Source organism: Pisolithus orientalis (assembly GCF_024613125.1).
Source record: "Pisolithus orientalis strain OTSU chromosome Unknown F5J12scaffold_4, whole genome shotgun sequence".
NCBI classification, from domain to species: Eukaryota; Fungi; Basidiomycota; class Agaricomycetes; order Boletales; family Pisolithaceae; genus Pisolithus; species Pisolithus orientalis.
In genome coordinates this window covers 1,860,495-1,883,619 of record NW_026260785.1, presented here as the reverse complement: position 1 = coordinate 1,883,619, position 23,125 = coordinate 1,860,495, and the positions used below count along the sequence as shown (strand labels likewise).

At 50.5% G+C, this 23,125-nt stretch overlaps 5 protein-coding genes across 5 annotated transcripts; 1 reads left to right on the top strand and 4 right to left on the bottom strand.

Moving 5' to 3' along the window:
• Window positions 1-774: 774 nt before the first annotated feature.
• On the top strand, window positions 775-1,408 carry F5J12DRAFT_400698 (uncharacterized protein). The gene is made up of 2 exons (XM_051739243.1): window positions 775-1,071; window positions 1,148-1,408. The coding sequence occupies exons 1-2, from the start codon at window positions 971-973 to the stop codon at window positions 1,344-1,346; spliced, it is 300 nt and encodes a 99-aa protein (XP_051603936.1). The 5' UTR covers window positions 775-970; the 3' UTR covers window positions 1,347-1,408.
• A 1,812-nt stretch (window positions 1,409-3,220) lies between these two features.
• F5J12DRAFT_400632 (uncharacterized protein) lies at window positions 3,221-4,971 on the bottom strand. The gene is made up of 2 exons (XM_051739242.1): window positions 3,980-4,971; window positions 3,221-3,906 (listed from the first exon to the last, which is right to left on the bottom strand). Exons 1-2 carry the CDS (start codon window positions 4,865-4,867, stop codon window positions 3,670-3,672), a joined length of 1,125 nt encoding a protein of 374 aa, XP_051603935.1. The 5' UTR covers window positions 4,868-4,971; the 3' UTR covers window positions 3,221-3,669.
• Window positions 4,972-7,305: 2,334 nt separating this feature from the next.
• On the bottom strand, window positions 7,306-10,751 carry F5J12DRAFT_808575 (uncharacterized protein). The gene is made up of 4 exons (XM_051744718.1): window positions 10,418-10,751; window positions 9,172-10,367; window positions 8,029-9,111; window positions 7,306-7,975 (listed from the first exon to the last, which is right to left on the bottom strand). Coding segments are annotated over exons 1-4 (2,580 nt in total). The 5' UTR covers window positions 10,420-10,751; the 3' UTR covers window positions 7,306-7,676.
• A 524-nt stretch (window positions 10,752-11,275) lies between these two features.
• F5J12DRAFT_808572 (uncharacterized protein) lies at window positions 11,276-13,120 on the bottom strand. The gene is made up of 4 exons (XM_051744717.1): window positions 12,470-13,120; window positions 12,248-12,418; window positions 11,608-12,200; window positions 11,276-11,550 (listed from the first exon to the last, which is right to left on the bottom strand). Exons 1-4 carry the CDS (start codon window positions 13,048-13,050, stop codon window positions 11,330-11,332), a joined length of 1,566 nt encoding a protein of 521 aa, XP_051603933.1. The 5' UTR covers window positions 13,051-13,120; the 3' UTR covers window positions 11,276-11,329.
• Window positions 13,121-13,288: 168 nt separating this feature from the next.
• On the bottom strand, window positions 13,289-14,106 carry F5J12DRAFT_400589 (uncharacterized protein). The gene has a single exon (XM_051739241.1). It carries the CDS (start codon window positions 13,987-13,989, stop codon window positions 13,327-13,329), a length of 663 nt encoding a protein of 220 aa, XP_051603932.1. The 5' UTR covers window positions 13,990-14,106; the 3' UTR covers window positions 13,289-13,326.
• Between the last annotated feature and the right edge of the window lie 9,019 nt (window positions 14,107-23,125).

The following is a 23,125-nucleotide window of genomic DNA, read 5'->3' as shown; positions in this document are numbered from 1 at the left end:
TCGACTGCACCTTGGCCTTTCCCGTGCGTTCTGGTGAAGAAGAGCTGCCCTTTAGTGGCGACGATCGGTGCTTGCCTGTAGCAGTATACCGATACTTCACGTTCTTCAGCTTGCGAGCACTAGGCTCACCGAAGGGGTGTGAGGTTGGGTCGTTATCCGAGCGATTTGCATCTTCGTCAGAGCGACCCGGGGAATCCATGAGTTGTTCTGCAAAGTTCGCAGACGCACGCCTCGCCGCCCTACGCGCAGGCAGCACTCGTTCCGACAGACCTCTGTTCTCTGGACTGGCCATGGAACATGAATATGTACGTGGCGTCGTCGAAGGAAATATCGATGGGGTCGATTTGGATAATTTCCGATATTTTGACAACCTCAAGCATACAGTGGGGCAAGCAAATGGCGGGTGTCCGTACAGTGGGACGACGGAGGCAAGTGACGGGGAAGCGGACCTCCAGTCACGTGATCGCCTTGCGCCCAAGTTGCAACTGACGTCAGACCCGCTGACCGACTATCATCCTCGAAGTTCACCCCTGCATTCTGGAACAATGCTGTACCGGTGTGTTCTTTCACCATGTAGACTTTAACTCGGCGCAGGTGATAGAATGGACGAGATGCAGTGAAATGATGATGGCTAACAATGTTGCTGAGTCCTGTCTTGCAGCTCGCCGCCACCAGCGCACGGCAGCATTGTCAATGCCTGCCATACAATGCTCTTGGATAAGGTCATTACCGTGTTCACGTTCTTATCACATCAAATCCCAAGTACAATGTTTCCCTACTTTTCTCCACCAAGTTACCCGCTGCTGCGACACGCTCAAGGAACATTCTCCAGCGAGCGCCGTGTACTCTCCGTGATAAGTCGTGTCGAAGTCCGGTACACCACTGCAATACTGTTTTCATCACTGCCGATCTGATCCGTCCGCCGAATTGGCTGTATGTTGTGCTAGTACTACTTAGATGGCCCTGTCCCATGCACTCCCTTCATGTCCATCTCATTCAGTCATTCAATTCCGCACCTGTAATATGTGGTTTGATCACCCTTCACTTGTCTGGACTCCGTCTTAATCCGAAGTACGTGCACTTCGTTACTTTCCCCATTGGTTCGATCGCTTATCGCCTCATCATCGACGCAATCGCTCATTGGAAGATATGAGATGCCGCAGTCTATCGATACGATACAGCTCGTCCACTTGTTCTTATGGGTATGTTCAACACCTCTTCTCACGACGCGCGTTCGCAGGTTTGTCGCATTCTGCACATTTACCACGTTCACGTCTGCTCCTGGCGTTCTCTACCCTTTCTGTGGTGTCTTACCTTCAACTACCCTCACGGTGGCGTCCTCGTGACAGCTCCAATTTTCACATTTCCGAGACTTCTCATGCACGCAGGACAGGCACTTGACGGTAATGTCTACTTGCACACCCAAGCTTAGCGAGGTGTGTGGTCTCTGAGTGGAGAGAAGCTCAAAGCTCACTTCAAGCCATGAGTTAAGGGTGAACTGCTTTCTATCCTGGCGTTTAACGCCTGTAGCTGAAGGGACCCTTGGCTTTCTGCTGTTTTTTTGGGGGGAGCGACTTTTCTACGGTAAGATTCTATTATGGGCTGAATAAAACTATGCAAATGAAAAGCACGCATTACGTTACACGTATACTGGAGTGAACTCTTCTTTTTACTGCCGTGTCACAGCCATGGTGGCTTGATTTGGTAGCTTGCGTCTAGTACTGTGGATATCAAGCACCGCGTAAGAGCAGTCTCTCATATCCAATGTTCGAACTCTAACCTAACGTTAACAGGTTCCTACTACTTCCGCAGCTCTGGTTTCTCAGTCAGACATATACCCGTGAACGAACCAAATCGTGCCTCTGGTGCTGATGGGCACGAGGGAAGCGTCCCGGTTCAATAGTATCCCTCACAGCACCTTAACTGCCTAGGTGCTGCTTCTGCAAGTTTCACACATATTCCAGTATGGAATATCACTTCGATTACGCCAAACAGGTCGGTAACAGTACTGCACTGCGTCGGGCAAACCAAAAATGCTGCCCTTTCTTCCATGGTTCCCGGATTCCTTAACGGTATGCCTGGACGCCCATATAAGGTCCAATAGGTCTGGCACGACCGCATCTGGCGACTTGTTGTTCCAGATACAGGAACCCCAATTGTCAAAGCCTAGCCTCACCGCTCAGCGGGGAAAAGGACGTGGGGGGACGAGGGACACCCTGAGTGGCAGCCCTACTTGCGAATGGAGTTTCCAGAAAATGTGACCCTTCAAGGGTCATCTGACCTCTTGGCGTTTCAATGTTATTTTTACTTTGATCGAACGTGATGGCTATGGGACATAATTCTGGGGACAGGAGTCCAATCCCATCGATTTGTTATACATGGCGGTCTTACTGCTTAGTTCTGACCTACCCGTGTGCCTGTATTCTGCGAGAGTGGTGATGCATTGCCAGGTGCCAGTGTGCAGAGCACGCTCAGGACCCTCGAAGCTATACCCCATAATAACCTCGTAAGTACTGATTACAGAAAGAGACGCAGTAATACAAACGCCACCTTCTAAAGGCGAGACAATTGCATTGGATTTTTGCGTGTTCAGAGCTCCAGGGATGCTGCTAGTGGCAATGGTACCCTTGCGATCGATCGGCTCGTCCCTGCGTAGAATCAATCATCAACATCACAATCTCTATCCACGGGGGGGCCGTGCCCATACAACACGGCACGATCAAGAATCAGGCCATCGCACTGCACGCAAGAAGGAGTCGAGGAATTTGCGTGTGTTGCAGAAGGGGCGGAGTGGAGGGAGAGGGGAGCTCTGAGCGGCCGTTCGAACAATGACGGGAGAACGAACGTCGAAGATTAACTACATTCCAGCGGCGACCTGCAATGAACGATATGTCCGCTCTCCATGAGTTACGGACGCTGCTGAGAGAAATAATAACCTCACAATTGAACTGGGCTCAACCATCCATGCTGACATGCGCAGGAGGTTCGATATTGTCTGAATCGGACTCGATCTCGATTACCCTGCGTGGCCTGGTTCGGTCTGTGCATGGGACCAGATTTCATTTAGGTCTCGTCCAAACATGTCGGGTGCTATCAGTGTCGTGCCTGATTGCCTCAGCTCCTCGAGGCCTCGAGGCATGCAAGCAAACATCTGAACTATCCAAATAAACGCGACGTGGCGTGCCACCGACGCGTGGTGAACGCGTCGCGTCCATTCTCCCTCGCATTAAAATGTGTACTTAGTTCGGATGGGGTCAACGGGTCCAGCGACCAGGCGCTTCACTCAGTTGCCAGGTGACGATCAGGTGATGGCACCACATGACATTTGGACGGAACTCGTACGTCAACGATACACGCGAGCTAAAATCGATAAGGCAAGGAAGCCTAAGGAAGCAGCATAAGTTACTGGGAAGGGCGCAAGGCGAAATTGGAGCGAATGTGAGCGATACAAGTAGCGTAAAGCCCGAGGAATAACACCAGAAAGAAAATCCTGAGCATAATGTACCTGAAAAAGACGATACATGAATTCATGTATAGTGCATAAGAACCTAGTTGCCGTATCTATGAGCGCCAGAAATGATAGAAGATGACCAAGAGTTAGAGCTACAGTCCTCGGCAGTGAGCATGAAAAAGATAAGAAACGGTTTATAGGGCATACGGCATAAGTAATCACCGGCGATCGCGGGACTGTGAACGCGTTGAGATATCAACCGAATGTCTGCGGTATAAATTTTTCCTAGATGACCGTGAGGTTCTCGACAAGTTCGACAAGTCCGAGGCAAAGCTTAGAATGCGGCTGAATAGCGGCCTTCTTGGAATACGGCCCGTTACGGAGTCAGGCGTACGAGGCATGGAAACCGATTTAGTGGATGCACTCCCGTTGTATAGAGAAGGCTCGGGGCCGACCTGTGTTGGCAACACACATTGATGTCAGCAATGGAACGAGGCGCCAAGCTCGACTAGTCGGTTGCGGACTTACCAGGACCTTCACTTTCTGGCCTGCACTTGGGAGGACGTAGTACGTGCTGCCAGATTCGCCACTAGCGGCTTCACTGATCGGCGTGTGAGAACGAGGGATGTCCTCTCTAGGTCGTGGACCCTTCGGGCCATAGCGTTGTTCTTCCTGTACTGGAACACGATGGTTATGCACCGGAGGATATGGCGCATTCACAATACGGGGGTATTGAGGGAACCCGGAGCCAGCTGGCGAAGACACAGCGTGGTTCATTCCGGGGGCTTTGTGTGATGCATAGACGATCGTAGGCGGAGCATAGTGATCGGTGTTGCGATTATTGCCAGGGGCGTAAACGATCGATGGAGGTGGTCGGTTACCACGTGAATGAGAGTGACTGGGGTGGTGGTGATCATATGGATCATGGATACGTTGTGAATGTGAATACGTGACCGCGGGGACGTTCAAAGTATTGGAAACATAGCGAGGAGGGGGGCTGTCGTATACATCTGAATCCCGACTTGGCTGCGACTGCGAGCGAGCACGGAATGGCTCTGACGAACGTCTGGGTCTGTAAGAGCCAGTGACGCGCTGTGGTTTGGCATTCGGGTCTGCAGGGAGGACTTGGATATCCTCTGGTGCCGACTCATAGTCCGGGTCTTCTGGAGAGATGGGTTGACCGAACTTTTCTGAGTGGTGGTAGCCATCGTGTCCATGATAGTGGTGACCTGGGGTCACCGGGCGATGACCAGCGACAGATCTCGAGCGGTCATGGGAGTAGCGGTGGGGTGTTTGGGGGCGCGAGCGCGGTGCAGGACCGCGATAGAGCGACTGCTTCTGTGGGTAATGCTGGCCGTCATAGTGCCAGTGAGAGATGGGAATATCCCCTCGTCCGTCCGAGTACCTGAGCATCATTTTCGGTGGTAGCGAAGAAGAACTGCTGCCGTCTGAATCACGTTCTCCTAGATCAATGTCCTCGACCGCAGACGGTGGACTGTCTGGTGAGCAAAAGTGGTCGGAATACGATATCTGAGTGTGCACCCAGTTCGTGATGCGGTCTGGTGGTGCCGGGTCTGTGATAATCTCAATGACCTCTGGTGTTTCTGTATACTCTGTCATGATGTCCACCACTGATGAGAAAGACAGCAGATCTCACAACAAGAACGACGGCAAACGTCAACTTTGGTGGAGGGGCGCGGAGAGGGCTGAAGCAGCAAGACAGGTCTGAAGGGGCCCAGTAAATTTTATAGGGAGCTGCAATCCCGTGCCAGTTACGAGAGGGGCCCGGCCACTGTTGCTGACTGAGATACGAAAAGAGGACAAGAAAGGACAGGCGAGATCCAGATGACAGGTACGACCAAAGTTTGAGTCGAACATTGCTATTTTGGAGGAGGGAATACAGCCATCATTCCACCACGCTGACTTATTTCCGATCGCAACCTGCAAAGAAAATTTCAGATGATCAAGCAGAATCGCGGTGTCGACAAGACTGGCACGAGGTGAACGTGGGTGCAGCGAGGCAAAGGGTATTTCCATGTGTAGCATCTTCTCGGTCACAGGCTCACAGCCTGCACTGCGCGTGAGCCGAGAAAACACCTGCCGAGGCCATACCCTCCTAATACCTGGTATTCTCGGTGCACCCAAAGTGAGGCTTGCAACGCGTCATATGCTGGAAAAACCTGCTGCACACCGATTCCAACTGACCATCGAGTAGAAGCTCACTCACCGCAGCACGGTCTTTCACAACGATCTCCCAAAGACAACTGTACATGGTTCAGTCAAACCGAATTCTCCTGTCATACATATTCGGCTGAAGGGCTGTGTATTTAATGACGCCTGCGAACAAACTCACCACCATACTCGTCCAACAAAAGATGACCGGGCACGACTCAATCCGTGAAGCGCTCGAGGATTACCTCCATTTGTGAACGCAGACTAGGCCGATGAGAGGCCTCGCAGCAGTGCTTACGTGCAAGATTCCGCTTCGAAACCGCCCATTAGCGCAAATGGCTAAAGTACCAGTTGTCAGCTCCACCTGATAGCTTTCCTTGGGAGAGGTTACAGAGCAACCATTAACGCTGCCAAGATTCCAACGGAACCGGCCAATGACAGTGATGGCCGAATCAGTCGGCACTTAGGGGGCGGTGTCCACTGTCCGCCATTCAGGCGTTGGCACGGCCAATGCGAAACATTTGAAGAAGCGAAAGACGTGGCACTACGCTTAGCATCTCGCTCTTGCGACTCTGCTGGTGAGAAATCGGATCGACTTACGCAAGTACGTTGTACACCGGAGTGGCTGCGACCACAAGCAATGCTACAGCAACTGGGCCGCGTCACCGTGAGGGCTACTCCGTATGGTGTAGCTGAGCATCGCATTTGCATTCATTGAATCAAAAGGAGTTCATACAGCAACCAGTGTGAGAGCACCAGATCGAGTAAAAGCTACCAAGAATATCAAAGAGCTCTAAAAGAACTCGAACTGAAAGGGCTTCACGAACTACCTGAACAAGAGCAGGAATAGGCCCCGCTCTTGCTTGGTTTGCACATAGCTCACCGTCCGTCTCAGCGTAAATGACAAGTTCACGAGTTGATGGGCCCAGGTTCGGAAAAAAGGAGGCACGTATCAGTTTGGTTAGGGTAGGTCAGTTGGAGAAGACAGCATAAGAAGATCTAATCACCCCTCTGCGAAGTCCCGGCTTCCTTCAGAATCGCACAGATAAGCAGGACGAACGCGGAACAGATAATCGGAGATTCGTGTCTCTTTCAGAACAACTGCGAGATTCATTTTCAAATATCCTGGAACGGGCTAGGTGAGGCCCAATATCTCCCGAATCCCACCTAATCGTCCAGCCCTCCATTTCCTCAGTGTGCATAACCTCACGAACAATGCACTTGACTGGGGTCGGGTCCGACTTGAAGCTTGATCTTTCAACACGCCACAGGCACATACCAAGGGTCATCGTAGAGACTTGATTGGATTGTAAGGTGTTTTGGAATCTGTGGGCGGTTAGTGATGACGTCACCGAACGGAAGCAAACCAATTCTCAGTGCGAGAAGCCGGATATTGCCGTGGCTTCCAGACTTATTAAGGTGTCAGCCGTGCGCTTGGCCGAATGGCACACTTATGACTCTGCCAGTACTGGTACCGGTCTCGAGTGTCGCCCAAATTGAAACGTTGAAGAATTTGACAATGACCATGCTGAGGCGGTGAACATGATACTCCCCAGCGGCCCTGGTTGAGAATTTGTCGTTATCGCGATTGATCCCATTCACCTCGGTGGGGTAAGAAGACGTTCCTACTGAGTCCGCTAAGACATCGCAAAGATTCATTGGCTGGTATACTTGTCCTGAACCAAGATTCAAGAATTCCATCAGCGTTGATGGAATCTGCATCAAACCATAAACATTTTCTCTGGAACACGTGGACCAAGAGCGCATCATAATTGGACAAACGATAGGTATTATTCCTCAAGAAATCATGCCCCAGACCAGCTTGAACAGCGGAAGCTAATGAGAATAGGACCAAGAGGTATTGGGGATAGTGGATGGATGTCAAAGTAAAAGGGGAGATGCAGTAGTAATGTGGATGTCAAGACAAACTAATCACAGATGGAGTGTAATCTGATACTAGATATAAGCTATGCACAAACGAAAGCAAGTCCGCAAGATGAGCAAAGAGTCGAAGCGTCATCTCGGTGGGTCACGTCATAGAAGATCTCCGGTTCTAATGCTTCCGGCTCTTCACAGGTAGGGTAGAGGCTCGGCCGACTTCGACATCACCAACCTCGAAGAGTGGGTGAGGAGCAGAAGGAAGAGTCTGTGGGACAGATGGGAAGGCATCAAAGATATCTTTATCAAAAAAACTCGACGGAGATGTCGGCGAGAGCTCGGAGCAAGAATCACGAGAAGCCCAAGTTGCAGATCTTGGCCCTGCATCCTGGCCACTACGGCGCCCAGGAGGGGATACTTCAGGAGAGGGTATGTTCAAGCTACGTTGCGGTGTCTCATACAGAGAACTGCGGTCTGGAAGGGGTCAAGTTCGCTGGAGAGTGAAACATAGACACTATCAACCATACCTGTCTCTGCCGCGCTGAGATTGCTCACGTTTGACCTCGTCCGACTCCGATTGAACAGCTTTTCAGTGAATGAGCTAGCTCTTCCAGCTCCCCTCTTAGGAGACACACTCGGCCACGCGATGCCGAAACTTCCATTCCGACCACTCCCAGTGTCAGGTGGGGTGGCGACCGACGCAGAGTCTTCAGAAGACAACGATATACTGTCACGGGGGTATGCCCCTGGCATGTTCGCGGAAGATCGGCGATTTGTAAGACGGCGGAAACTGGACAGGTACTTTCTATGCGAAGGCGACCTCTGGGAGAAGGTTGTAGACGCGAGACTCTTGCCATCCGAGGCCTCATCTTCCTCTGGGATCTCCGGAATTTCCGGATCAAGGACAGGCTCGCGGATCGCAGGAATCGAGATAGATAGTCGAGAGAAGCAGTCGGCGTCCGGCGAAGGCGAAACGGGCTTCTGCTCTGTCAGAGTAGTCGCCGACTCGGAACGAGGATCGGACTGGAAAGTCGCACTTGTGGGAGTCTTCAGTGAGGAAAGGTCCATATTCTCTGATGCATCTCCTCCTGTCAATTTCAATTCGAGCAGCGCTGCCTCTTCCAGGAGTATAGTCAATTCACCAGGTGCCTGGTTGGATAGCGAGTTATTAACGTTAGTGACAACAGAACGCCGCACTTTCGGAACCTGTGGTGTTGGAGAAGCAGCAAGGCTGGAAGCAGGAGCAGTGGCAGCAGGGGTTTCCGTAACTTTACGGTGAACGACTGCTTTGAAAGTCGTCCTCTTTTCCGAAGGAGTAACCTTCGGTTTCAAGAGGGGCGACGGAAGGCGGGCTTTGTCCTGCTCATTGCTGCCCATTGCTGTGACGGAGGTAGTGCTAATTGGTTGTTCCTCGAAGACGTTTGTGGTAGCCACTGCGGCAATGGTACACAAAGCCGCGGGGCTACTGACTGTATCCGGTTTCTCCTCGGCAGTAGATGGCAGGCTACAAGAGATAGAATCTGCGGGAAGTACAGGAGGCGCAGTCGGGGGTTCAGATGAAGGAAAGGGCTGAAAAACCACATGTATTGGCTGAGTGACAATACCCCTGTCTAACAAAGGGTCCGACTTCCCAACTGTCTCATCCATAGCGGGGGACGAAGACAACTCGCAATCCAACGGCAGTACATCAGAGGTCGACTTTGTATCCGGAGACACGGCGTCCGAGGTCGACTCGTCATCCAACAGCGTTGCATCAACATCCGGCGTTGGTGTACTTCCGTCTGGCACAGTAGACTGCTCCGGCTCTGTCGTGAACGACACGAATTCTTCTTCTACCACACTGTCTTCCGCATCCTCTTCTTGATGGTGAGAAGTTGGTGGTTTAGCGGAAACCAGAACTTTAGCGGTCTCCGGAGAGAGAGACAACGATGTGAGTTGGGTAGCGATGGCTGTAGTAATCACATCATCTTCCGCTGGGCTAGGACGTGGCAAGGATGACGGCGAAGGCGAGTCGAGAGCGTCCGAAAGAGAACTTGCGGAGAACAGAACTTCAGAGGTCTCCAGAGGGAGAGACGGTGATGCGAGTGGGGTAGTGGTTGCTGCAGTAACCACACCATCTGGTTCCTCCGCTGGACTAGGACTGGGCAAGGAAGGCGGTGAAGGAGAATCAAGTGCGTCTGAAGGAGAACCCGCGGAAAACAGAACTTCAGAGGTCTCCAGAGGGTAAGACGGTGATGCGAGTGGGGTAGTAATTGCTGCGGCGACATCATCTGGCTCCTCTGCCGAGCTAAGATTGGGTAAGGGTGACGGTGAAGGCCAATCAAGGCCGTCCGAAGGAGAACCCGCACATCCAGTGCTTACAGCACGCCTCCCTAGACCAAAGTTGATGGCAAGCGAATTACGACGGGGCGTGTGAAGGGTCGCACTGTTAGGAACTGGTGGTACAGAATCTCCAGAATTGAAGGTCGTTAGAGGACTAGAAAGGGCGCCGCCTGTCGAAATGCATCTTTTCCGAGGATTCGGGGTGTCGCCGTCCAATGGCATCGGTGACCCAGATCTGCTCACGGGTGGCCCGTTGGGTCGACCCAGTCCCTGTATCCGATTACCATACAACTCTCCACGTTTTTTCGCAGCTACACCATCTGTCGAAGGAGGTGGTACGCCCATCGCGAAACTGCCCCTCGGTACAGGGATGCCACCTTTCTCCTCAAATTTGGCAATTTTGTCGCGCAGAGTGCCTGTTCCTGTAGTTGGAATGCCTTTCGAGGCTATCGTAGACGAATGTTGATTCGGAGAGACATTGCGTTGCTGGAGGGCCGCGATACGCTCCTTGAGGTTGACTGGAGGCGTTTGTACTCGAGAAGCCCTAGGCAAGGATTAGCGTAGAACGCAAACGGTTAGATCCTTCCCACTTACATGGCAATGTCCAGGCGTCGATGAAGGAGTGAGTTTTACAAAATGAATTTGGGGGTGAAATAGTAGAAGAAATAGGCCGGCCAGGGCGGAACACGTAGTGGTGGTGACTTCGTGGTGGAAAAAAAGGAACTCAGGAACGGAGGGTAAATGGAGGCAAGTCGAAAAGGTACGCTTGAGGCCTCGAAACGATAGACAAAGTGAATTAAAGATGGAAAGAAAGACGGGCGCGAGTCTGGCAGTGATGCTGGAGGAATCAGACTAACGATGAGGGCGACTGGCTGAGGCGTCCTGCAGAGGGCGCTAAACTCTTGCCCTCGCCGCAATATATTACGGTACAGAGACAAACGCGTGGAAGACATGTAGGCTACACAGCAAGGTACCATAATAATGCCCGTATATACATCCCACTATGGGCTAACTGCTGTCGTCCACCTGCGACTGTTGTCTGTCTGCTTTGTTCAACCAGAAGTCTCGGCGTTTCTCTCGCGGAAGCTTCGAAGGAGGCTTCACATCAAGACTGTTTTGACGACCTCCTTTGTTTGCAGAATCTTCCCCATGCCCATCATCGTCATCGTCATCATCGGTGGTATAAATAGTGAGAGAGTTAAAGTGATTGTGCGTGTTAGAGCGCCCGTGTGCCGGTCGCTTTCTTTGAATATGGTATTTTCCATCTTCATCAGAATCATCGGGTCGTGTACTTGGCTTGCGAAGCTTTGCATCACTATCTTCATCGGAACTGAGGTCCATGTCACCTTCCTCTAAGCCATAATCCAAAATGACAGGTTCACGGCGGTAGGTAGGCGCATCGGAAATACCAAGCAAGTGGTGCAGAACTTTGCTATCGTGGACCTCATGCAGGAGCCGTCTATTGTTGATAGTCTGGGAAGAAGCTCATCACGTCGACGTTTTTAATCAGTGTGCGCGACGTACCTCCTGAGTGACACCTAGGATCTTCGACAGAATACTCAGGTCACCAGGATCACGGTGCGGGCGCAAGGGAATATCACGTCGTTCTCGACGAGAGTTGAGAATCCCGGCCCGATGAAATGCATTGGCCAGCATAATTTCATGGGCACCAGCAAACGTCTGTCGTACTTTAGCAATACCATACGAGCCCTTCGATATGTCATTCGCTGTTCAAGCAGTAAAGTTTAGGAGAAGCTAAACGAAATATGACAAGGCGTACTCACTAGGATCGATTGGGTCTTCCACGGAAAGGAGGTTGCTTTTCACTGAATCATACCATCCCCTTTGTCGCTTGCTGAAGTACCCGCCGCCATTCCTAACGGATATTCCGACCTCTTCATAGTTGAAATAGCGGCCGAATAACTCGAAAAATTCCATGACGAGGATCCCAAGGTTTTTCTCCGCCTCTATTTCGCCTCTCCTGATTTTTGGGTGCATCTGCAGGAAGCTTATAGCAAGGCACACTATGCTGTAACTTCCCAGACCACCCGTGAAAACTTCGTTCATCCCCCGTTGATTGAGGAACGCTTTTACAACCAATACCAGACTGCGCAATGCGGACCCACAACCATCCATGTATCGTAGGAATCCGTTGATGACCTTGCCTGCAGTAATACCGTTCCCCTGGTTGATACTTATGTCTACGTTGACTCTCCCGTAATTCGTGACGAATTTGATGATGGGCACTTTTGCTTTGGCGATGACGGTGAATTTTGAGGTGATTCCGGCTCGCTTGATGGTGTTCGCGAGGGCGTATAAGACATGAACCTTGTTGCTGTGCGCCATGCTTTCTGAGTCTACTACAAGGTCGATATCGCTATAGGATGTCAGAGCTTGTCGAGGCCATGGTTCGTGGTTACCCACCCGTCGGGAAGGTATAGCTTGGTTTCGTAGCTACCAAACGGCGATATTCGTGCGTCAGGGAATGCGGATGTGATTGCTCTTGAAACCAGTGACACAATGAGAGTTCGAACCTCGTCTTCAACAGGGGTAGGCGACATGTATTTCACGAAGGCTTCCACTTCACGATGTAGCCTGTCAGTACCACTTGAGAATGGGATGGAATTGTGGTCAAGCCGAACTCACAACTCTGCAACATTACGACAACCGTCCCAATCGACATTGTTGACCCATGGAGCTGACCTTGCTACAGGCCACGTTCGTTTATAGGTACGACCGTCGTCGTCGGAAAGGTCATCGTGTTTCCTCTTGGTACCTCTGCTCCGGCTGTCTCCATCATGTCCATGTAATAGTTTTCCCTTATCCCATTCGCGCTCTACTTCCTTTCCCTTCGGGCGTGCATCTAGTTGTTCGTGCTGGTATGCCGCACCCCCATCCTCGCCAACCTCGAATGGTATGAAGTCGTCCCCAATACCGTGTTGTATTTTCTTTCCGACCTCGATCTCCCCCAGTTCGATTTCATCATCACCTCGGACAAGCTCTTTTCCTTTTCCCTTGCTGCTCCCCTCCACTCGTGCACGTTTGGAAGGTCTGTCCACAGGGGAAGAGGAACGAGCCCGGGGATCGTCCCGATCATGGTAGTGAGTATGACGACTGTCATACTCCTTGCGTCTTCTGCGTTCTCTTTGGTGGTCACGGTCCCGCCGTGAACTGCTTGGTAGTAATTTCCGAGAGGAACTGGAAGGATTGGATCGTTCGTCGTGCATCCCAGTTGGAGTGATGTCAGCCTCGTGTTGGGTGACTTGCTCGTTCTTTTTTCGGTATGCACAGTTCTGGGTGGTGTTTCAATATTTTTCTCGTCACAACAAACCTTGCTGTACACCACTATTGTTCATGACTTTGTTCGTCGTCTACCTTTCTTCCCCGAAGACAACGTGGATTGGTCACCAACTTGGATATAGGTAATAATGTGCTCGCAAAGAAGTAACGTCCCCTGGCTATGTACCGTCAAAATATCTCCTTGAAACTCCAAAATCTGCATTTTACAAATGAACTCTCTGCAGTTCCATGTGCAGGGTAGGTTCGATGTCCAACCCTGTTCCATCCTGCTGCATAAAAATGCATACGTCATGACAATCATCCTGCAAATTTTGTCCGACCACCGCCCAATGCAAGTGCCCTCCAATCTCTCTTTCAACCTGACCGCCGACTCCCTCTCCAAACTTTAGACAAATCATAGACTCTGCATCGTTTGGGATGCGTTCGAAGTCTATATCCAAATGGACCATGCCTAGGATGTTGATGAATGGCGCAAACACCCTTAGCAGCTCCTGGTTCCGCTCGCCTGCTATCCATGCCTCGTGTGCCTCGACGCTTTCCCACCCAGTGATGAGGTGGATTTCAGAGGGTGCTTTGGGGTTTGTGAAGAAAAGCAGCGGGTAGCCAGAACATTCCGACTGCCATGCGAAGAGCTTTTGGAACAGTGCAAGTATGGCGGGCTCCGAAAGGCTACGAGAAGCCTTGAATTGAAGAGAGGCAAATTCGGTGATTGGCAGCAATTTTGGTAAGACGATAGACGGTTCTTGGGCAAGTACAGCGGATCTCGGATGTGGATAAGAACTGAGTGTACAGCCTGAGGCATACGTCACTTCCCAAATGGCGTGGTCCCTGTCCCGCTGACGCGTCCATTGGTCACGTACCTGCATAAGGACTATCGATCATTCTTGATGATCTGAGTCTTCGACCTTTAAATGTGAGCGCGACGTGCTGAGATGCAATAGACTCGGACCGAGTCTGACAAGTGGGAAACATCTCCTGGAAAGGTTTTCTTTTCTTTTTTTTTTTTGCTATGATTTCATTCATGCCCAGTGATTTGCGGCCACCCTTCTCTCCCATCTCTGCCCCTGGATTTCCTTGGTCTCAGTCTGGCAGTTAAAACTGGAGTCAAATACGTCTCACACGCTGAAATTACAATGCCGCTCGAGTGCGAGCTCTGCTGCTGCGAATCTCGCGTCTGCGCTCGATTGCGGCATGCTATGTCTAGCCTGGTATACGATATATCCCTGGGGGGAGCGTAGAATGTGCCAACGTAGCGGCAGGGTACGGACAGTCGGCGCACCGAACAAGTGAGCGGGTTATTGTGAGTCGAATGAACTCGATCAATCAATTTGGGTCGACTCAAATGTTATCCGGCGTTCACCCCCTCCACCATGCTAGGCCTTGCACGCCTTATCCAATAGGCGCACTGATAATCGATCAACAAGTTCTGCGTCCACAGTTCTACACCCTCTCCGTTCGTCTCTCATCATCGTTCACTGCCCACTGCCTGCCTGGATGTTTGAGATTTTCTGTTTCAGTTGTTGATCATTCATTACTGTATCATTCATGGCTCCTTGGTTTTTCAGTGCCTTATGCTGCTCATGGAAGCGTCGTCAGCGGCCTCTGAGCAGTGGGGTGTGTTGGAAATATCCATAATAGTTCCGACGTCTAGATTGATCCAGACTTACACGTGTATCAACACGTTGTTCATCACATGACAATCCTTAGCAATCAGCTCCACAATGATGTCATGGTGACATCATATTATACGTCATATTCCATGACCTTCTGCACTATTCCTTACTATACTGAGTAGTAGTTTCCTTTTACGCTACTGGTCCATGTGTACCTACTCATGTATATAAACTTGGGGATTTCTTCCTCAATCCCCATTGAATTCTACATTTGTTCTTCACTTGTCTATTTGACAACTGAGCCCCTCAACACTTAACAAAGCTTTTCATCAAATGCTACTACTGTTCTGAATAAAGGCAAGTGTTCTTGCCATTGCTCTTCATTCTTTCCGTTCCTCTGCGCAATAGGTTATGAGCCCCGCCTATTACTAGGTGGTTAGCTATTTGCGGTATTTGCATAGAGCGTTCACTGCCGACGGGCATAACACTATGGATATCGTAGGCCTAGATGCGCTAGGAATGGTAGTAGTAGTCTTCGCTGTGTCGTTTGTTACCGGCCTTAATCAGGCGGTACTTTTACTTCATTATGGTGACCATGATCCGATTAATCTACGGGAGCTGGCTGTGCGCTCTGTAGCCTTTTGGTTTTCTTTTCTAGGTCTCTCCACTTGGTGGCGAAGGCGGCAGTTGCTGCTTCAAGAGCAGATACTCCGCAGAGCGCTTTTACAGCGACTCGTTCTTCGTCCGCCGACTCCGCCTCCTCATTATCTTCACTTCCATCTTCCCGACATCGACCACGACGCAGATCTTGACCCTGTTCCGCCATACGACGAGTTTGAAGTGCGGAATCTGCCTTCTCCTCGACATGCACCGACTCCTTGTCCAGAGGAGGTTGTGGCTGTCAACGAGTTGTTAAATCCTGATGTTGTTCTCGCTATCGTCGACGACGATAACGCTGAGTTCGATTTACTTTAAACTTGTTTGCTTTGTCGCAAAACAGGAACTAATTATTTAAAAAGATGTCTCTTGTCGTCGCAAAGAAACTCGAACTCGCTATCGCTGAACAGCGAGATGGGATGTATGAAGTAAAGTGGCGGAAGTATGCGGTTAAGGAGATCATAGAATACACAGAGATGTTATATGTACGAGATTGCGCCAGCTGGAGAGAGGCAGTTCTGTCGTCGATGGCTTTCTTCAAGAAGCCAAATCCTGCGACATACCTCGTCCCTATTGACACCGTGGAAACAGCATGGCAACAGATGCCCCACTTTCCCAGGTTCGAATCACCCTTCTTCTATCTGGGTCTCCATTTAGCCTATCATGGCTATCTTACTGACTTCTTCCCTAAACTTTCCCATACCTCGTCGCCACATGCTATCGCTAACTTTAATGGTTGTGATCTTCCCAGTGCCTACTATGAAGATCCTTCCCTCGACACTGTTCCCACGTTCACCGTCACTCATGACACTTTCGTCTACATCTATTATAACGTCCACCCACTCTACGATCCCTGCTTCAATGGCATCATCCCACCTCTTTGCCTTTGGAACCAGCATCTTGAGTTCCATTTCAGAGGAACTTGGGTTGACAGATCGACCGACATCAGATGTGTCCCAGGGTGGTTCCATGAATGAAGACGCGGAGGAGACAGGTTTGATAGCAACTTATTTAGGGCTATACGATGGTATCGGGATGAAGCCAATATGGGAGTTGCTGTGCGATATAACGCTGTTAACCGGCATCTTTCATGGGGTCTCGAAGCCGTTAACCGAGACTTCGCTTACTGGCCCAGAACAGAAGAGGTTTTACGCGATCTCGAACGTGTCATGGATGACTCTACTTTTGACTATCTTGCAGCACCCCGACCTCGCAGAATTCGCACCACGGCTCTTAGCCAAGCTCGTGAAGCTCGGGCCGTATGCCAAAAACTAACCTCTTCCAAGTTCGCTGGACGCACCGTATGCATCAGGCGGCCAAAACCATTCGGCAACTAATATGTGTACTTTATATGAATCTTATAATGTTTTTGAAATTCTTGTAAAGGACAAACATGTTCGTCATTCTCCTGCCTTTAATATACCATACTCTTGCGCCGATCCCTACTTGGGATTTCGTTCGGATGGAATACCGTTGCATGATTGCAACTGGAGCTTTTTAAGCTACCATTATTTTCCTCCACTAGACTTTTTAAGTCTAGAGCGCAATAATTCTTGCATCTCATCTTGGAGATTCGCTGAGAAGGGTACAAAGGCACCAGAGACAAAAATGGAGAAGAGACGAAATCCTCGTCCTTATTACAAGAATACTTGTACACGAAAACGCCGTCCATCTCAAGCTGCTAGAGCATCTGCTCGCTGACCAAAAAGGAATCGGATTCATGAATTAAATCCTCCATCCACTTCTATTCATCCGACTCACTCGTTCTTATACAAACATCTGCTTATGGACTTTTGACACTAGATGTCCGAAGGTCTTTCTAAGCAGATCCCCAAGCTCAACGGCTTGAACTGGGCCTCTTGGTCGGTTCTTATGAAAGCATACATGCAAACTCTCGGGATTATGGGAATCGTTGATGGCACTACTGCTATACCTGGAGCGGCTGCCGGACAAGCAGCTATTGATGCCTGGCATGTCTCCGATAATCGTGCCCAAGGCATTCTCACGCTTTATTGCGATCCGATGATCGCAATGTCAATTGATGCACATGCGACTGCTCATTTGAAATGGCAGGCATTAACCAATGCTTATGGTGCTCCTTTGGCCATGACAACTTTCATGGAGTTCCAGCGACTTATTCACATTCAAATCAAACCAAAGGACGACATCATGACTAAAATTGCTGAAATCACTATGCTTATTGCGGCAATCAGCGCTCAGGGCATTGCCCTTAATGATAAAATGAAAGCGCTAATTTTAGTGCATTCAATGACACAAGCTTGGGAACAAGCTCCGGTCAATATATTGTCTTCTATTGCTGCCGATCAACTTTCTCCCGATACCGTAATCCCTCGCATGAAAGAAGTCTGGGCCCATAAATCGGGCAAAACTATGCTTCCACAACAGGATAAAGCTGGGTCTTCTTCAACCCATGTTAAACAAGAATCAAATTCACTTCTTGTTACGCTTCCGTTTTCCCCTATCCCTTTTTCACGCCTTTACGGTCACGTGCGTCATGCGCCTCGTCGCGTCCCTGGTGGTTGTCGCGATACTAGGAGTACGAATGTTACGCGGAGACCTCGGATCACCCGCTGTCCAGGTATTTCCAACACCTGTCGAGACTCATCAATTGTGATCCGTCCGTGACGTTCACCGCTCTCGTGATCCCCGTGATTGTCGAGATGTCTCTTTCCTTCTCTCTGACTCTTCCTGACTCACATATGTTGCCCGTATGTTGTACTATAGTTCCGGTGTCTGGCTCCTTGCTGCGCATTGATGGCGCAGCCGGTATAGCCTTCGTTCCCTTGCCTATCCCCATCTCTGACACCGTATGACTCTTATTTATTTGACTGATTAGTTCGTTGACTGCTGCGGATACGCGTCGCGACGCGTCTGTCGCGACTGGTAGGGTACTCGTACTTAGGGGTATATTAACCCACGTACTTTACCTTGTATCCTCAGTTTTTCGATAGCCTGCAACTGAGCTAATAACTTTGCTTTAATCCTTGTTCGGCCTCCGTGCGATTAACCTTAACGGTTTCGCCAGTAGAAAGAACCTCTGTCGGATTCTCGCAATACCTCAGCCATAGGGGTTACGACAAGTTCAGCCCGTGGACTCCCACCTCGCGCGCTTCGTGCCTATTCCATTTGAAGAAGTCACCGCGCTCGGGCATAACAAAATCGAAAAACTCAACGCAGCTTTCGGGACTCGTCGACCTCTTCGCAAAAGTCTACTCGTCCCTGGTTACTGAACTTCAACAAACCAACGACTTACCAAACAAGGCTCGTCGGTCTCCCTACGCGTAAAGACTAACTCGCCTTCGTCAAACAAAAGCGGAGTTCCTCAACTCGTACTTCCAACGAAGTCGATAACAAAATTGAGAAGCACCCTGCTACCCTTAATCAAATCCACCGCTCTACAGGCAGCCACTAGGCTTTAATAGTCGCCTCCCTTGAGCTTGTCCTCACGACGCGCTCGTCGTTCCCTACGTGTAAAACGACTCGCGCTCAACCTCAACACACCGACAGGTTTCTTTCGAGAAATAAATCCTCCCTCGGTCTTCGTTGTCACTATCCGTCAAAGTGTCAAACTCAGAAAGGTCGAGACCACCAGTTCCCCCGCGTCCACCGCTAGGACTTGGTAGGAACCCGCCCTTACCGCCAATCCCGCTAGGAAGACTTGGGCCGTCAGCCACAGCAAGTAATCCTAGGTTATCTTATCTATCCCGATTTAGGGAAGTCGAAGTCGCGCTTAGTTCAGAAGAAGAAGACGATCAGAAGTCCGATACTTCTCTCGGATCAGTCCTCAAAGAAGAACAAGAAGCTCGCACGTCACCCGTGATGTCATCAATGACGATTGGACACGGAGACTCAGCTCCGGAAATGCCGATGAAGGTATACACAGAGGAGGAGCTGAGGGAGAAGTTGGATGAACGGATGCATTCTTTGGCCGCCGACTGGCGCAAGATAGCTGGTCAGGGACAGTCGAGTGATCCCTTCCCAACAGGTACGCCTACGGACTCGGCTCTACGAGCTTGGTATGCCCGTAACTTCGGGAAGGTAATTCCCCCAGAGGGCCCCCTTGGTGGGTCCAGTAAGGGTAAGGCCTCGGCCGGAGGAGACGGAGATGACTCGTATGATGTCCGCCCACCCAATGGAGGTAGGGAGTTTAATGTCGGGCGTCCCGGAGAATACGACGGAAGCCACAATGGGCTTCAGACCTGGGTCACACAAGTCGAAGGTTATCTCAACCTTAACAAACACGTTTACAACACCGAATCGCTAAAGATCTCGTTCGCTCTGACCTATATGACAAAAGGAGCAGCGGTTACTTTCGCCAAAAACTACCAAAATGAGAACAAGCTTCTCGACGGAACAATCTGGTACACCGACACTTTCCAGAAGTTCGTTGAGCGTCTCAAAGCTACGTTCGAATCTGGCGACCAAACCGCTCTTGCTATCCTACGTCTATCTGACATCGCGCAAGGCAAACGAGAACTCGAAGCGTATATCGCGGAGTTTACCGGACTTGTCAATAAAGCCCAGCTCAAAGAAGAATCGCGTGAAGCAGGGATCTTCTTCGGAAAAGGTCTCAATAAAGAATACCGCGATTGGGTCTTGAATTCTGGACGCGCCCCTACCACTGTCATCGAGTGGATGCAGTGCGCGGGAGAAGCAAGAACCGCAATCGCCACGAGACATATCCTAGAAGGGAAGGAATCCCGGTATGAAAGAAAGTTCATTCATTACCGAGGGGGTTCCCGTGATCCTGATGCGATGGACGTTGATCAAAGAAGGCGAAACGTACGCCGATCAAACGATGACGTCACTTGCTTCGAGTGTGGCAAAAAGGGCCACTACAAGCGTGACTGTCATGCTCAGTCCCAGAAGACCAAAGGCCACCCTGGCATTCGAATCGTTCTTTCCGATGATGGAAAGAGGGTTGCTTACGTAGGAGAGCGTCTGGCAATGGCCGACGAAATGAAGGCATACGGTCTGGATGGGAAGGGTTTTTAAGTGGGACCGCCGATACTCCTAAGGCAGGTCCCGTATCCATGTTATCTGCAACTTGTACTACCACCGTAGACGATGAATCGACTATGCGAATCGGATCGCCTGTGGGAAGAGCTTGGTTGCCGGATCATGGGGCAGGAGTTATGTGCTGCATCGACTCGGGTGCAGAGGTCTCGCTCATCTTGGAGCGAATCGTTCAAAAAAATTGGAATCCCCACCTATCGCGTCAAGAGTCGGTTCAAGACGACCTCCTTCACCGGAAAGGACGTGGAGTGGATTACCAGAAAAGTTTCGGTACGGTTAATCATCAAGAATCGACTCGTTCGGGTCAAGTGTTACGTTGGGCCGCTGATCGGAAAGGAGCATATCCTCCTTGGAATGCCGTTCCTCCGCAAATTCAAGCCGCGAGTAAACTGGGAAACCAACAAGATCGATTGCTGGGATGATGGGTACGTACCCACGAAGGAAACTGATCTTGCCATATGGAAGATGGTCCCTTGGGACTATGAAGGATATGCGGTCAAGATCAATGAGGACGGTTCTATAAGAGAACCAAAGGTAAATATCAACAAGACGACTTTGTCAACGGAATTGGAGGCCGCGCTAGCGTCCACCAAAGAAGAGGTCAAGTTGCCGCCCGAATATCAAGAATTCGCCAAGGTGTTTTCCGAGGAAGACATACCGCTTCCCGTCCATAGGCCAGGATTAGATCATGAGATCCGGCTCAAGGACGATTTCAAACCGAAGAAAGCGGCAGTCTACCCCATGTCCCCTGACGAACTCAAAGTATTGGACGAGTTCCTCGAAGAAAATCTCAAGTGCCACAAGATTCGACCTTCTACATCGCCACAGGCCGCCCCAGTGTTCTTTGTTGTGAAGAAGGATGGTAAAAAGAGACTAATCCAGGATTATAGATATCTCAACTCTTTCACCATCCAAGACGCACACCCACTCCCAAATGCCCAGGCGCTGTTCGACGAATTAGTCGAATCAAGGTACTATGCAAAATTTGATATTCGATGGGGCTTTACCAATCTGCGAGTATGAGAAGGAGACGAATGGAAAGGAGCCTTCATAACCCCGAGAGGGCTCTTTGAACCAACGGTGATGTTTTTCGGGCAGTGCAACTCACCGCCCTCTTTCCAGAGATACATGGATCGGACTTTCGACAGTCAACGAGGCAAACAAGTTGGCTACATGGATGACGTCGCGATTCACGCCAAAACCCGTGAAGAACTCCGTTCCCGTGTTCGGGAGTTCTTAACAATTTGTCAAAAAGAAGGACTCCGGCTGAAGATCAGCAAATGCGTCTTCGAAGCCGAAGAAATTGAATTCTTAGGAATGATCATTGGGAAAGGTCGCATGGAGACTTCGCCAACGAAGACCGATGCGATCGCATCCTGGACCGCCCCTGACAACTTAACGGGGCTTCGCCGTTTCCTAGGGTTCTGCAATTTCTACCGGAGGTTCATCCCGTCCTTCTCAAGCGTCGCCCGTCCCCTGCATGACTTAACGAAGAAAGGGGTTTCGTACAAGTGGAGCACCGAGTGCAACGGAGCTTTTGAAAAGTTGAAAAGTTTGTTATGCTCTGCCCCGGTCCTCTCTATCCCCGACTTCGCAAAGCCATTCGCCCTCTTCACCGATGCCTCGAAGCTTGGTACCGGTGCTGTTCTCGCTCAGAAAGGAGCCGACAACGAATGGCACCCATGCTCCTATCTGTCGCAGTCGCTCGTCGGAGCCGAACAACGATACCAGGTCTACGACTTGGAAATGTTGGCGGTAATTCGCGCGCTGAAGGCCTTCCGGCCTTACCTGTTGTCTCCGGTTGAACCAACCGTGGTCTTCACAGATCACAAAAACCTGGAGTACTACCGGGAGCCTCAGCAGCTCACCCCGCGCCAGGCCCGATGGGCTTCTACAGTCCAATCCTACCCAATCAAGTTCTCTTGGCAAGCAGGACGTTTGCAGGTCCCTGCTGATACCTTGTCGAGGAAAAACGAGTCCGAGGAGCCGGCCCCTGTGGCCATGGTTCTGCCCCCAAACCTTTGGCTTAGAGAGGGGGTGGACACACCGATTCGACTCGTTTCTCCTACCTTTTCGCTTACAAAAATTCAAAAACAAATAAAAATTAACAGATGTATACGTGTGGGACGTCTTCCCACGAAAACAAGACGGTCCGGAAAACAAGAAAAACCCTACTCTCGCCCTTCTGAGGACGCGTTAAAGGAGAAAAGGGTTCCCCGAGGTCGCCCATCTGAGGATGATGTAAAAGGACCAAAAGGGGTTTACGTGGTTTCAACGGACCTGTATAATGAAATCAAGAACAATGCTACAAAAAGGAAGGAAGGACCCGAGGTTCGGGACAACGTAACCGTCGCCGAGGACGGAACGAAATGCTACGGAACCACTCGGTTATATATCCCTCCGGAAAATCGACAGCATTGCATGCGCTCCTATCACGATTTGGAGTCGGCTGGCCACCCCGGTCAGAAAGCAATGCTCGCAAAAATGAGAAAAGAGGTATGGTGGGAGAAGATGGGAAAAGACATCAAGGACTACGTAGCCGGTTGCCCGGCTTGTCAAGGAAGTAAAGTCTCGACTCATCCCCCTCGTCCCCCTATCACCCCTCACGAGACTGCAAAAACGGTTCTGCCGTTCCAGCAGATCTCCATGGACTTCATTACGGACCTCCCCGTGTCGGGAGATGAAAAGTTCGACT

Excerpts from the sequence above, each read along its gene's own strand:
- F5J12DRAFT_808572 (XM_051744717.1), bottom strand. The coding sequence starts at position 13,050 with ATGCACGACGAACGATCCAATCCTTCCAGTTCCTCTCGGAAATTACTA. Across the intron at positions 12,201-12,247 it reads AAGCTATACCTTCCCGACGG|CGATATCGACCTTGTAGTAG; the intron begins GTGGGTAACCAC and ends GACATCCTATAG. Across the intron at positions 11,551-11,607 it reads GGAAGACCCAATCGATCCTA|CGAATGACATATCGAAGGGC; the intron begins GTGAGTACGCCT and ends CTGCTTGAACAG.
- F5J12DRAFT_400632 (XM_051739242.1), bottom strand. The coding sequence starts at position 4,867 with ATGATGCTCAGGTACTCGGACGGACGAGGGGATATTCCCATCTCTCAC. Across the intron at positions 3,907-3,979 it reads GCCAGAAAGTGAAGGTCCTG|GTCGGCCCCGAGCCTTCTCT; the intron begins GTAAGTCCGCAA and ends TTGCCAACACAG.
- F5J12DRAFT_400589 (XM_051739241.1), bottom strand. The coding sequence starts at position 13,989 with ATGCAGGTACGTGACCAATGGACGCGTCAGCGGGACAGGGACCACGCC.
- F5J12DRAFT_808575 (XM_051744718.1), bottom strand. Across the intron at positions 9,112-9,171 it reads TGATGTACTGCCGTTGGATT|ACAGGGGTATTGTCACTCAG; the intron begins GCGAGTTGTCTT and ends ACCCTTTGTTAG. Across the intron at positions 7,976-8,028 it reads TCTCAGCGCGGCAGAGACAG|ACCGCAGTTCTCTGTATGAG; the intron begins GTATGGTTGATA and ends GACCCCTTCCAG.
- F5J12DRAFT_400698 (XM_051739243.1), top strand. The coding sequence starts at position 971 with ATGCACTCCCTTCATGTCCATCTCATTCAGTCATTCAATTCCGCACCT. Across the intron at positions 1,072-1,147 it reads GGACTCCGTCTTAATCCGAA|ATATGAGATGCCGCAGTCTA; the intron begins GTACGTGCACTT and ends GCTCATTGGAAG.